General features: G+C 36.7%; 1 protein-coding gene across 2 annotated transcripts in view; it reads left to right on the forward strand.

Moving 5' to 3' along the window:
• The window catches only part of PRKCE (protein kinase C epsilon), a 664,873-nt gene that overhangs the window by 216,560 nt on the left and 433,810 nt on the right, over window positions 1-14,503 (forward strand). For both annotated transcript variants that reach the window (XM_051975204.1, XM_051975203.1), the window contains exon 2: window positions 12,482-12,545. In XM_051975204.1, coding sequence (XP_051831164.1) covers window positions 12,482-12,545 — 64 coding nt within the window. The remainder of the gene's footprint in view (window positions 1-12,481; window positions 12,546-14,503) is intronic.

Here is a 14,503-nt window from a genome sequence, read left to right on the forward strand (position 1 = left end):
TTAATAAGAGGGACTTTGCCAGAGACAGCTGTGGCTAAGGTGGTCTTAGGGAGTTAGATTAGTAATAACTTTACATCCTGTAATCAGTTAACCATTTTATTAGGGGATTTAGCTTCATTAATTCTGCTGCAATTTTAAAAAGATAAATAGACATCCAGAAAAGGTCTTTATTAGAGAAAAGAAAGGGAAAGATTAAGTGATCAGCATACCCCTTTTAACTAGGTATTTGCCAAGTCCTCACAGAAAGTGAAAAGACCTCAAAAGGTGGAGTTTCTTTGCCTGAGGAATGGAGAGAGAAAAGGCAAATCTTTAAGACTTTACTTATTAGCCACAAATTTGAATGGAGGAAATAGTTCAGAAGAGTTATGTCCAGAGCCAAGAGTCAAGAATGGATTCTGGCCCAACCACCATGGATCATTGTAGAGGACAATAACCCTAATTGGAATTTATTTCATTCTCTCCTAAAGGGAAAAGGAAGATAAGACTGTGAGTTGTCCCTGATGCTACCTTCTTTCTTCTTGAAAATCTAAATTTAGGAGGTGTCAAAGTAGACTGACTGTATTAGGCTTAGAAGACTTTGAGCAAAGTAACTGGTATCAATCAATCAACTAGTAAACATTTATCAATGACCTATTATGTGCCTATAATTGCCTATTATGTTAGCACTATGCTAATAGCTCTGGGGACATAAAGGCAAAACTATCTCTGTTTTCAAGGAGTTCACAGTCTAATGCAAATAACAATGTATGACAAAGCTATCTACAGAACAAATAGGAAGTAATAGGAAGGCACTAGAATTAAGGGGGATTGGGGAAGACTTCTTGTTGAAGGGAAAGAAGGTATGATTCTATTAGAGGTGGGGATAGAGGAATATGAATGGAGATAGGGGAATTTTAATTTTTCTATTTTCCTGAGCGAAATCTAGAAAAGAAATCTTCCTTAACATTGTCTGAGTAGTAGCATCATCTAACTTCCATTTTGTATTCTGAGCCCACCTTTTACCTCTAACTGGAAGGTATTTCATTGAGCGATTTGGTGATATTATAATCCATAGAGTGGAGTTCTCTTAGAGCTGGCAGGAACCTATTTTACCAATGAGGAAACTGATGTTAAGTGGTACAGATTGGATTTAAACTCAGGTCTTCTGATTAGAATTCCCATGGTTTTTTCCCACTGTCCCATACTGTGTTTCCACCTTAAGAGTTCATTTTAGTCATTAAATCTCATCCACTATTACACTAACCCCAATAATTTCCCACCCCATTGGTCCCATGACAGGAATGAGGGACTTCCTCTTTCATTTTACCAGTGACAACATCTTAACAGTTCACAGCATTCTCATGTGTGGTGGTTCAAAAGGGATGCCCAAGAGTGTCTCAGAAGGACCAACCACAAAGGCTGGCTGACTCTTCAGGCAGCAGGAAATGTACTCGGTCACCCACTAAGCTGCACATTTTCCCATGCTTTTTTTTTTTTTTTTTCTCACTCCACAGATTTCACCTCAGGGAGAAAAAAAAAAAAAAACAGTGCAAAAAGTTAGAAATAAGCAGTGTGTGAAAATCCTAAAAAAGCTAGCAGGTCCCAAGCTTATACCATACTCAGTGAGGTCAGAAATGGAGAGAGAAAGAAATCAAGAGAGGTTTTGTAAATTCTATGTGTGAGAGAAATCAGGACAAATCTAGGAATAATGGGCTTTGGGGGTTTAGGAAATTCTTTGCCTTTAGTATAAGGAAGGACAAATTCAGATTTATCTTCTCCATATAAATATACTTGGACTCCTAGTCTAAATTCTTTATCTTTTCCCTTTACTTTGTCAAAGTGTACTCATCCTTCAAGACCTTTCAAAAATTCTACTTCCAGGAAAGCTGGGTGGCACAGTCAGGGGGATCTGGATTCAGATCTGGTCTCAGATACTTATTAGTTTATCAGCACGTTCAAAATTTTTGCACCTTTCGGAAAATTCCAGGTTAACCTGCCCTGGTTTTGGCTATTTGTTAACCAGATCCCTAGTTAATGAGATTCTTGATGGCAAAGGATATGACTTTATGTTCCTATCCACCAAAGATCTATAACAGAATAGCTGCTGGTGCCATTTCTCCTTCCCTCCAATTTTTATCTTGAATCCAAAAAAAAAAAAAAGTCTTCATCAGTTTTAGGCTTTAATATTTAAAAATAGTATTAAGACTTTTAGATCACACTGTATTTTGTGTGTGTCTACATTGTTTCTCCCTATAGAATAAAAACTCAAGAGCAGAGAATGTTTCTTTTTTTGTCTTCAAATATTTGGCACATAGTGGATGCTTAATTAATGCTTTTTGATTGATTGGGGACCTAGGTATTTAATAAATTGAATTAAAATTAGTCCCAGGGATCACCAGTCCTAACAGAATGGAACCTGGATAATTATGTTTTCAACTCCTTGGCCATTCTTCTTTCCTTCCACCTGCATTAACAGTCCAGAGGACTTTTTTTGTTGCAAATATCCATGATTTATTTGGAAGGGTTCTTTGGTTCCTTTCAAATGAATCACAGCTGAAGATTTTCTTGCAATTGATAAAGTAACCATGTGGTAACACATATATATTGACCTTCTTTCATGAAGAGGACATTATTGACCCATCAATGAAGTGATGGCCTATTAGGTGCTTTCCAAAAACTAAGAGTGTGAACTTTGGGTTAATTCATCTGTATCTTTTACATTGGTGACTCACATTTATGAGACACAGGCTGGAGTTAGCATGACAGAATATCAGTCGGTGGAGCTGAATTTGTTTAAGTGAGGTGCTAAGGGGATTTGCTCAGGGTTGGAATTCAGGACATTGAACCACCCAGAAAACTACATATTTGACATCATCTTGTATGGGATAGCTAAGTGGTGCAATGGACTTGTAAGGAAAACCTGAGTTCAGATGTAGCTTCAGACACAATAGCTATCTCAAATTTTCTCTGTGAAATTCCATCTCAGAAACCCACAGATACCTTATCCAGAAATCATGGCCTGATGTGGGGATGTGAGACTGTGGGATGGGTTAAAAGGAGTAACAGGTTTGCAGTAGGATAAACTGGGCTTAATCTTGTTGTCTCTTTCTACCCATGTGACCTTAAATTATCAATTAACTTTTCTGTGCCTCAGTTTTCTAATCTGTAAAGTACGGAGTTGAACAAGATGACTTCTAAAGCCCTTTCTAACCCTAAATCTATGATTCTATTTGAACTTAGACAATAGATATTTCAGTATTTCTAAGAGAATTTGTTTCTAATAAATAAATCATGTTCTTATTTACACCATATAGTTTCCACACTTATCTGTTCATGGTCTAATGCTGTCTCACTTAGTTACATTTCCTTAGATGGAAACTCTGTGTTTCAGTTCACATTGTGGAAATTGTCTTTCTCTCCCTCTGTATATATAGATATATATTATTTATTTATTTATTTTTTGCTGATGCAATTGGATTGAATGACTTGCCCATGATCACAAAGCTAGGAAGTGTTGTGTCTGAGATTAGATTTGAACTCAAGTACTCCTGACTTCAGGGAAGGTGTTCTATCCACTGCGCCACCTAGCTGTCTCCTACATATATACATATATATATATATATATATAAAATTGTATTTTATTTAATAATAACTTTTTATTGACAGAACCCATGCCAGGGTAATTTTTTACAACATTATATACAACAATTATATATATGTACATATATATATAATTGTATTTTATTTAATAATAACTTTTTATTGACAGAACCCATGCCAGGGTAATTTTTTACATTATCCCTTGCACTCACTTCTGTTTCGATTTTTCCCCTCCCTCCTCCACCCCCTCCCCTAGATGGCAAGCAGTCCTATCTACACATATTTTTAAACTTTTTTTTTTGAGCAGTTACTTAATTCTCACATACTAACCATATCTAAATGATTCCCAAATATACTATTACTGTCCCTTTCACCAGCTTTGCTACAAATTATATATTTACTATACAAATTTTAGTTTCATGAAAGGAATTTGTGAATAATTATAAGCTGAATAGAGTCAGTGTTAGCCCTGTGTATATCAGATGAGATGAAAGGGATAATGACCTAGCCTCAAATCTTTTCCTACAGGAAGGCTTTACTATGCTGGGTAACCTTACCTAAAATCTCAGCAGATATAGATTCAGCTGTTAAGTTCTCTTTAAAATGCAAACATCCTTTACTGGGTGGCTGGAGAGAGGACTGGTGTTCTTGAGGTTCCTTATTCATTGGTTTCTCCCTAACAGAAGCCATGTCTTCCAGCCCTTTCATTTTATAGATTTTTAGATCAATATAGATCAGTAACTTTGTAGAAATGGCACTTTTAGGGCAATTAGATGGTGCAATAGATAGAACACCAGCCCTGAAGGTGGGAGGACCCGAGTTCAAATGTGATCTCAGACACTTTGCATTTACTATCTGTGTAATCCTGGGCAAGTTATTTAATCCCAGTTGCCTCAACAAAAATAAATAAATAAAAGACATGGGACCTTTTCTTTTATTTTCTTTTTTTAACTAAAGTTTTTTATTTTCAAATCATATGCAAGGATAATTTTTCACCAATGACACTTGCAAAACCTTGTGTTTCAATTTTTCTCCCTTCCCTCCCACCCCCTGTCCTTGATGGCAAGTAATCCAATATATATTAAACATGGCAAAAATATATGTAATCCAATATAAGCATATGTATTTATACAATTATCTTGCTACACAAGAAGAATCAGATCAAAAAGAAAAAAAATGAGAAAGAAAGTAAAGTTCAAGCAAACAAAAGAAATGAAAATGCTGTGTTGTGATCCATATTCAGTTCCCAAAGTTCTCTCTCTGGGTATAGATGGCTCTCATCATCATAGGATTATTGGAACTGGCCTAAATCGTCTCATTATTGAGAAGAATCATGTTCATCAGAATTGATTGTCCTATAATACTGATGTTGCCGTATACAATGATCTCCTGGTTCTGATCATTTCCACTTAGCATCAGTTCATATAAGTCTCTCCAGGCCTCTCTGAAATCATCTTGCTGATCATTTCTTATAGAACATTAATATTCCATAACATTCATGTACCATAATTTATTCAGCAATTCTCCAAAATGATGGGTATCCACTAAGTTTCCAGTTTCTTGCCACTATGAAATGGGCTGCCACCTTTGATGACATTATAGAATGATTTTCTCATGGGAGTACAGTATAGGGAAGGCAGCTCTCAGAAGGGACCATAGTGGACAATGGAGGGCCAGCCAGAGTGAAGCATTTGGCTTCTTGAGGACAGGAAAGGAGATGTTGGTGCTTTCACAACATCATCCAAGGCAAAGATTGTCCTCCTAGTGGCATCTGCCATAGCCTCAGTTTCCCCACCTATATGATGAGAGACAGACTACGCAGTATTTTAGCTATGTTTTCCAGCTTCAACACTCCTCACTATTCTATACATGTTTTATTCACACACATTTTGGTCCATAAGCTAAAAGCTGCTTCTTTGTAGATAAGTGGGAACTGGCCAAACTCAAAAAAACATCAAAAGTCATTACATATCCATTTCTGCATTACCATATTTGACATGGAGCTCCAAAAAAAAGACATATGTGGTAAGCTACTCATGACTTGAGAGATTACACAAAGTAGTGAAACCACTGGAACAAGTATTTCTCAGTTTCACCAATATTACCGATTGGTAAAATAGCTGGATATTTTTCTACATAGGAACACTTCTATAAATAGCTACACTCCTCCCATCCCCCAACTCTCCTTATTCACTTACTATTGAACTGCTCTAAGAATTATGTTCCTGTTTCACTTTAAGAAATTTAAATAGTTTCTACTTAGTGCCTTCTCTTCAGTCCCGATGAACCTATTTCTAGAAGCTAGAAGATTCTACCAAGTGTTGAGATAGGTTATGCAAATATAAGCCTTCTTCTAAAGATGTATCCTAAGTGTCAGAAAAACTAAATGCCCTATGTTTTATAGCCAGATAGAGAGTGGTGGAACCAGGCCTTGAGCAACAATTTTTTTTTTTAACCTCAAGGCCATTCTTCCTGTTGGGCTGTACTGCCTCCATGAATGTAAGGAAGAAACCTGTCTCTGACTAACTTCAACTTATTATTGTTGGTCTGTATCCTGCTTGTAATGAATTCTTGGTGAATGTCTGATCATTCATTCAGTTATTTGTCCTTCCTTCGTTCTTCATCTGACAAACATTTATTGAATAAACTACTCTATATGAACTAATGGGCTCGGTGCTGAAAATTCAGAGATAAATATAAGCCTCATTTGCATTCTACTGGGAGATACTGTACTAGGATAAATAAGTTCAAAATAATAAGAGGGAAGAGCATTAATAGTAAAGGGAATCGGGAAGGACTTCCTATGCAAGATGGAACATTGATGGAGTTTAAGAAATTATGAAGGTGGGGAGTCATCCAGAAAGAATTCATTTTTGAGTCAAAGGGAGCAATAGTTTTATTATGATTCCATAAGGCAGACAAAGTTCTCTACAAGGGGAAAGGACTCTAAACTAGATATGCTCAAAATAACCTCAGAGGTCTATATCTTGGTTTTCTGATTGTGTACTGTAACAATGGATATCAGTTCAAGATAGCTCTATTACATGATAATCCTGTTAATACAAGGAATTCAACTAAGGCCCACTTTGGACAAGATAATCTTGTCAGTGCCAGAAGTTCCACAAAGGCCCACTTAGGTACCAGGTAATCCTGTCAGTGTTCCTCACTGGGGCCCAACTCTGGATTTTTTACCAAGCCTTTTGATAGATAGGCTCTATTTACCCCATCAACATGAAATGAGCTTTTGAGGAAGCCAGGGATTTCAAGAGGTAGAGGTGAGGAGGAACATTCTAGAGATATAGGAGATTATCTGTAAAGGTGGGAGTCAGAAGATGGAATGCTGAGTTTGGGTTACAGCCAATAGACTAGGCTGGTTGAAACACTGAGTGTATGAAAGAGAAGAATATGGAGTAAACCTAGAAAGGTAGGCTGGAGTCAGGCTGTGAAGAGCTGACATGCTAAGTGGAAGAGTTTTTATTTATCCCAATTATTATTATGATGCCTTGGATTTCTTCCAAAAGACAATATCTGTGTAAATCTCCATGCTGGCAGAGTTTAAAAGGTAATACTATTCTGTGATATTAAAAAGGAAAAAAAGAATAAAGTTGCCATTTTGTTAAATCAGTAAGGAAGATCTGAATTCAGATACTGATTCAGACATTTCCCAACTATGTGATCCTGGGCAAGCCTTAATTTCTTCATCTGTAAAATGCAGATAATTAGTATCTACTGAGAAAAGTAATTATTTCTCCCTCATTATTAGCTAATTGAGGGGGAGGGGGATCAGCTTTTTTCCCTGTTCTATTTCCTTGTCCAGTATCTCATGGATTTGGGTGATGGAAGATAGAATTAACATTTTTACTCCACTCAACTATATAAGGCTTGGGTGAGGGATATAAACTTTTGGTTTAGATTGCCCAAGGTTTGGGCTGGTATGGGTATAGGGATATTCTTTCTGTTCAAGTGACATGTTACTCTCAACCTCCCATTGGAATGAACTCCCTTTTCAAAAATCTACCTCTCATTAATTGATAACCAATCACAGTTGATTGCAACTCTCAGGAACATCCTTCTTCCAAGGACATATAAATTAGGAGCTCACTACCACAATTGTTTTTGGCATTTGAGAATGCCACAGCCTACCTTTTATTTAAAATCTTGACATTATTCATAAATGTTTAAATTATCCAGACATTATGTTTCTTGAACTTTTTAAATGCCATACTACCTTAAAAGATTATTAAGAGAATGTAAGTTCCTCTTCAAATCTTAAAATAGTAGCTATTATAAATACTTGTTAACAATTAGGAATGATTTTCTTTGAAATATTTTTTGGTATGTTGATTCTGGTCTTTAAAAAGTCTTTAAAAATTAATGGTGTGCCCAATCCCATGTTAAGTTGTGAAGAATTTGAGTAAAGAAGGTATCAGTCTCTCTATTTTTCTCTTCAAGAAACTCCTAGTTTTGGTAGAGAAATATGATGTATAGACATAAAACAACCAAATATGGGATACTGTATAACAAATTACTGAGGTGACTGGGAAATGTCTCTTGTTACTTAAAATGTTTTTATGACCTATTAAAGAGGAGAAGAGCAGTAAATGGAGAGATGGATTTTTCACTTTTATGAAATCAGTACTCTTTGATCGTGGCATAGGGTAAGAAGCTATATGATGCTTTTCCAATTGATAAATTCAAAGGGAAAAATGTGTGTGTGCACATGCATGTGTAATTGTATTTGTAGGTATGTGTTAGTGTTTAATTGTTTCAGTTGTGTCTCATTCTTTGGCAAGAAAAACCCCAAATGGGATCACAAAGATAATGGAGTAATTTGCCAGTTCCTTCTTCAGCTTATTTTACAGATGAGGAAACTGAGGCAAACAGAATTAAGTTGACTTGCCTCGGGTCACCTTGCTAGTAATTGTCTGAGTCTGGATTTAAATAAAATCCAGTAGTTTGGAGAAAAATAAATTTCACTCTTGTTATGTCACTGATTAATTGGGCTTGAAGAAAGCATCTATAAAAGGGACAATTATGTTGTTTCACCCTCATTCCAAATTCAGGACCAATTTTACTTATAAATGGCCAGGCCAACTCATTTCAATTCAGTTCAGTTCCACAAACATCCACATGACTGTTCTCTAGAAGGCATGATAGAATGGTGAGATTGTACACAAGACCTTGCCCTCAAAATGCTCATGATCTGATAGGGTGGTCCACTTAATATAAAAATAGATGCCAATACAAGGTTAAATGTCATTTCTACCCTTTGAAAAATGTAACGATCAGTCTGGGGCTGGTGCTGCTGTATTTGGGGGCTTTTAAACATGCTGACCATGTTATATATAGTGAGTGCTCCATAGGTGATGAGAAGGCAGTCAGCACTGCCCTAATTTAGTGCTTAGGCCAGACCTAAGGGCTCTCTTAGTTAAGGGACAGTTCCTCAAGCTAGGTTTCCCTGGCTCACAAAAAAACTCCTCCAAAGTACTTACTATAAAATCAACTTCTTAAAGGTTTTGACCTTTTTCTATCTGAACTTGTATATCACCTACTTGGTAGTCTGCATTCAATGGGAGCTTAATAAATGTTGAGTAAATGAATATTTGCTAAGTAGGGCAACCAATATTTTGGATTTCCTTGTTCCCTTATTCACGATTTCTTCAGGTCAGTAGTAAAACTATCTTTTTTTCTTCCCTTTCAAGTGGTCTTTCAAATTCACATGTGTGGCACAGGTAAAAAAAAAATTAGGAGACTCTGATATCAAGAGAGGTAATGAATTTTCAAAGTTGGGGAGGAGTCGCTGGAATATACGATTATTCTTTGGGAAATATCAAGAAAAAGGGTAGTAGAGGACATGAGATTAAGTAAGAGATAAAGTGACAGTAAGCACCTTTATTAATAGGTTAAAAATCCCCAAACTGGTTTCTTTAAAAGCTTTAATATATAAAGATCTGCTTTTCCTTTATTGGGATCTTCTCAGCTCATTTCAACCAGAAAATATTTTGATGGGTTTTGAAGAAAGTTTTCTTGCTGGGATAATGTTAGAGATTTAGATTTTTGGTTAAAGAGAAGCTTTTCCTTTGATTTATACCACCCACAGTCTTGTATTTTCTCTTTCCCATGAATAATTGGGAGTTACCTATACTACAAGTTCTATAGCTAGCTAGATAAAGCATTTGTCAAATTATTACTGTGTTCCAGATACTGACTTGAGCCCTGGGCTTACAAATATAAGAGAGCAAGACAGTTCCTGTCTCAAGCAGCTTACATTGTAAAGAAGGAAGACAGTACATAAAGGGAATCTGGAAAAGGAAGTGAGAGGTGGGGGATGTTTGCACTGGCATGCCATGAAGGTGGTGAGACACTTTTGTGACAAGTGAGATAAGATGATTAATGGAGGGAGGAGGAGGATGCAGAGGAAAAGTCCAAATGACCACATAGACAGCATGGAGATAGCCAACAGGCTCCAGGTAAGATAGTTTTAAAAACTCACCAAGGCAGGGTCGGAGGGAGGTTCAGGGGAGGAGTCCAAGGTTGGGATGAAGGGTTCTTGAGGTGAAAATGATGACCAGAGGATAGGCCATATGGTAAAGAGATGGTGGGAATGTCATATAGGATGTGAAAGAGCTAGCCTTAGTAGGTTTGTCTCTAAATTTAGTTGTTGCTATAATCAGGATTATTTAGAGACTAGGGTTCTAAAAAATCATAAAACATCATCCCAACTCTCTTTCCTGAGGGAATAAGAACCTTGAGGGGGATATAAAAGAAGATGCATCTAGGCCCTTCTCCCTCAAATCCACAGCAATCATATGGATGCCCCTAAAACCCAAGTCTTTGTTAGCCCAGTACTCAAAAATTTTCAGTGGTTCCAATTAGCCTCTATTTATAAAATCCTTTCCCTGGCATATAATGCCCTTTAAAATCTAGCCCCTTTCATTCAAATTGGCCTTATAGCTATATCCCATACTGGGCATATCATCTCATATTTCTGTGCTTTTGCACACTTGGTTCTCCCTGTTTGAAATGTGGTCCAATTCATATTCCTATCACATAAAATTTCTAAATTCCTTCGAAGTGCAACCTTGCTTTCATTTCCTACCTGAGGAGTTTCCTGATCTATCAAGTTTATTAGCTTTCTCTTCTTCTTAAGATTACTTTGTATATAAATACTTATTATATAAATGTTGCATACCCACAGTAGAACATTCACTCCTTGAGGCAGGCAGTTTCATTTCTATCTTTGTATCCCCCGGTGTCTCACATAATCATACCTTGTAGATATAATAGGAGGGGCTTAATAAAAATTTGTTGAATTGAATTGAATTGAAAAAAGATACTACTTGATCTCTGCCTTCAGGAACTTAATTTCCTAGTTGTAGAGTCAAAGCTAATGTATATGAAATCTTTAGAGAATAGAGCAAGACAGAATGCAATCCAACAACTTTGGGTACCTGGTACAGCCTAGTTGCTATAGGAATTCAGAAAAGGGAGAGGAAGGGATCAGTGTGGGTTGGTGTAATGAAGAATGAGTAGGACATCAAGGCAAATTTGGACTTGCTGTCAGCAAAAACTTCTTAACGATTAGAGCAATTCAAGAGTGGGATGAACTGTCTGGGGGAATTAGCCTGTTTCTTTTCTCTGAGTCTTTTCTCTGAAGTCTCTGAGCAAAAAAGCTGGATGATGATTTGTTGAGTATGTTAGAGAACCCAGACTTTTTAGATATGGGTAGACTATATAGTTGCTGGGATTCCTTCCAACTCAGAAATCCTCTGATTCCAGGATATAGAGATATACATATATTCTGATTCCAGGATATATATATATATATATATATATATATATATATATATATATATGTATATATGTATATATGTATATATGTATATTCCAATTCCAGGATATAGAGATAGAGATATATTCTGATTCCAGGATATAGAGGTAGAGATATATTCTGATTCCAGGATATAGAGATATACATATATTCTGATTCCAGGATATAGAGAAGGTGTTCTAGAAGTATTCATGATACATCTTCAGCCTCAAGGTCTGGTCCTTGTCTTCTTTAATAGAATAGTCTTAGCAGAAGCTGAGTCCAATATGATAAACAAAAGAAAGGTTCTCTTTAAAGCAGCAGAAGATTTCTCCATTTGAGTGTGTTCCAGCTGTTCCCCATTCATGCCATGCTAATACCCACCTCTGTGTATGTTTTTTTCTTCTCCTGGAATTACATTTCCTTTTCCCTCAGCCTAGACAATTTCTGTCTGTTCTTCTAACCCTAAAATCTCCATAAAATTTCTGATATCCTCTTCAAAAAGCACTGACATATCTGTTATTTTCCTATAATGGTTGTCAAGCAACAATTTGGTCCTTAAATATTCTCTTATGATTATCATATGTGTATGTCATGTCTCCTCAATAGGAGTACCATTTTTTTTTTTTTTTGATATGTGCCTTATTCCTTTCTTGTATATCCTAAAGGTCTCAATGCAGACTTGTACATACACCAAATCTTTGTTGAATTAAAATAGGGCCTTAGGAGAATCAGCATAATGTAGTAGAAAGAGTCTTGGACTTAGAGCAAGAAGGATCTGGGTTCAAATGTAGCCTACTGTACTTATTAGCTATGGACGAGGGGCAAGGCATTTACTAACCTCTTAGCACCTTAATTTCTTTATCTATTATATAGAATAATGCTATATGAAATGACTACCTTGCAGTGTTGCTGAGACTCAAAAGTATTCCATGCAGAGTGTTTTTCATACAATGAAAGACTAGATAAATGTCTATTGTTTCAATGCCCTGAGCTCAAACACTTGATGATGTCAAAACACATATAGAAAGTAGGCCATTGGCCACCCTCATAAACTCATTAATAAAGTCTTCTTCCTTTTTTAATTTGCAGATTGATTTGGAACCAGAAGGAAAAGTGTATGTGATCATCGATCTCTCTGGGTCATCAGGGGAAGGTAAGAGATTTTGCCATTTTATCTCCTCTGCTTCTGAGTTGGTATATTCCAAAATTGTAGATTTTTGCCCTCGATCTTGCTGTGACTTGGCATAACAATATTTAATGTCACTGAGCTGAGGTTTAAGGAAAAAAATTAGATGGACTCAAATGGATGCCAGGAGGTAAAAGCCATCTGTCTACCTGTTAACTCTCTCAGAGAACAAGGATTATTTTGATTTACTAATCTATTTTACCAAGAGAAACTGATAGAAATAGGAATTACTTCAGTGTTGATTTGTAAGGTAGGCTTGTATAAAATGCTCATTTTTCAGCGTTCACATTCGTGTTTTTTGGTGTTTGGAGTATCTGAGTATCCAAAAGTGCAAAGACTAAGTTACTAATATCTAAAGCTATATTTGCATATCTATGTCTCATTTTTTGTAGAAGCATTCCTTATGGGAGCAAACTGACTTTGTGACCTAAGAATTCAGTGTTAGTTTGTGGAGAAGTCTCCCAGTTATTTGTGGATAAAGGAGAATGGAGATTTCTTGGTACTGAACTACTTTATTCTTCCTCTTTTCTGCTCCCAATTTTCTGGGTCTCTTGGATAATTTATTTGCTTTTTAACATCTGAAAGTTTATGTTGGGAATGAAAATAAAATCAAGGGAACTGTGAAACAAAGCTAGACACCTTTGTTTTAGCTTAGTGTATGATCCAAAGGTTCTTTGGGACAATAAGTTTGCCTATAGCCCTGTGTAGGGATTAGGATTATTTGGACTGAATTTGCTTTCTCTTCTGCCTGAAGCATAGGATGAGTTATCACAAAGAAAAAGCTCCCTGTCAACGAGTTAGTTTTAGTGGTTAAAGAAATGGGTTGGTCTTGAAATGGAAAAGACACAGAGGATTCCACATCCTACTTTAAAATCAATTTTGATGAAGTGTCTATGGCCAGACTATGATAATTAGGTCCAGAAACACAGACTACCACACCCATATAATCTCTACCTCTCTCTCTCTCAGGGAAGGGAGACAGAGAGACAGAGACAGGAAGAGAGAAAGAGATAGAAGAGAGAAGAGGAACATTAAGATAGAGAGAGAGAGAAAGAGAGAGGAGGTGAGGGAGAGAGAATAAAAGGAATAAGGAAAGAAAGAAGCATTTATTAAGTTCTTGCTCTGTACCAAGCTTAAGAAAAAACAGTCTATCCCCTCAAGCAACTTACATTCTAATTAATAGAAAAAGACACACAAAAGGGATTTGAAAATAGGTGTTTGATGGAGCAGTGGATAGAGCACCGGTCCTGAAGTCAGGAGGACCTGAGTTCAAATCTGGTCTCAGACACTTAATACTTCCTGGCTGTGTGACCCTGAGCAAGTCATTTAATCCCAAATGCTTCAGGGGGAAAAAATGGTGTTCAGGAGAAATGATGATGTCCAGAATGTTTTTTGGAGTCTGGAAGGCAGGAATCTGGTTGACAGGAAAATGAAAGCCATCTTGGAACTCACAAAATGGAGGCCCCAGAAATCACCAATGGGAGAGGGTGGATCTTACAAAAGGCTTTTCCAGGTTGATAAGGCCAAAGGAATGCTTGGATATTCCCCAGGAAGGAGCCCCCAGATGCTGGGAAAAGTTCCAGCATAAGATTGCAGCAGAGACATAGTTTTGAATTATGTAAGCCAGGAACAAGGGGTTCAGAGGGAAATGAGAGCAGAAGTATTCTGGAACCACCTGAGATTACTGGAAAGGGCTCTGGCTTGGGCCTAACATCACTTAGGCTTTAGACCTCCATCAGTTACTGAATCGTTGCGTAACTATGGCTAAACTCTTTTGCATCTCTGAATGTCAGTTTATTCATCTATTAGAAAAAAATATTGCTGCCATCTTTAAACTATTTACATCTAATCACCTTAACGTTTTTTTTGAGTACTTTACATTTATTATCTCATTTGAACTTCACAGTAACTCTGAGTTAATTGAT

Source organism: Antechinus flavipes, chromosome 2 (assembly GCF_016432865.1).
Source record: "Antechinus flavipes isolate AdamAnt ecotype Samford, QLD, Australia chromosome 2, AdamAnt_v2, whole genome shotgun sequence".
Classification (NCBI taxonomy): Eukaryota; Metazoa; Chordata; class Mammalia; order Dasyuromorphia; family Dasyuridae; genus Antechinus; species Antechinus flavipes.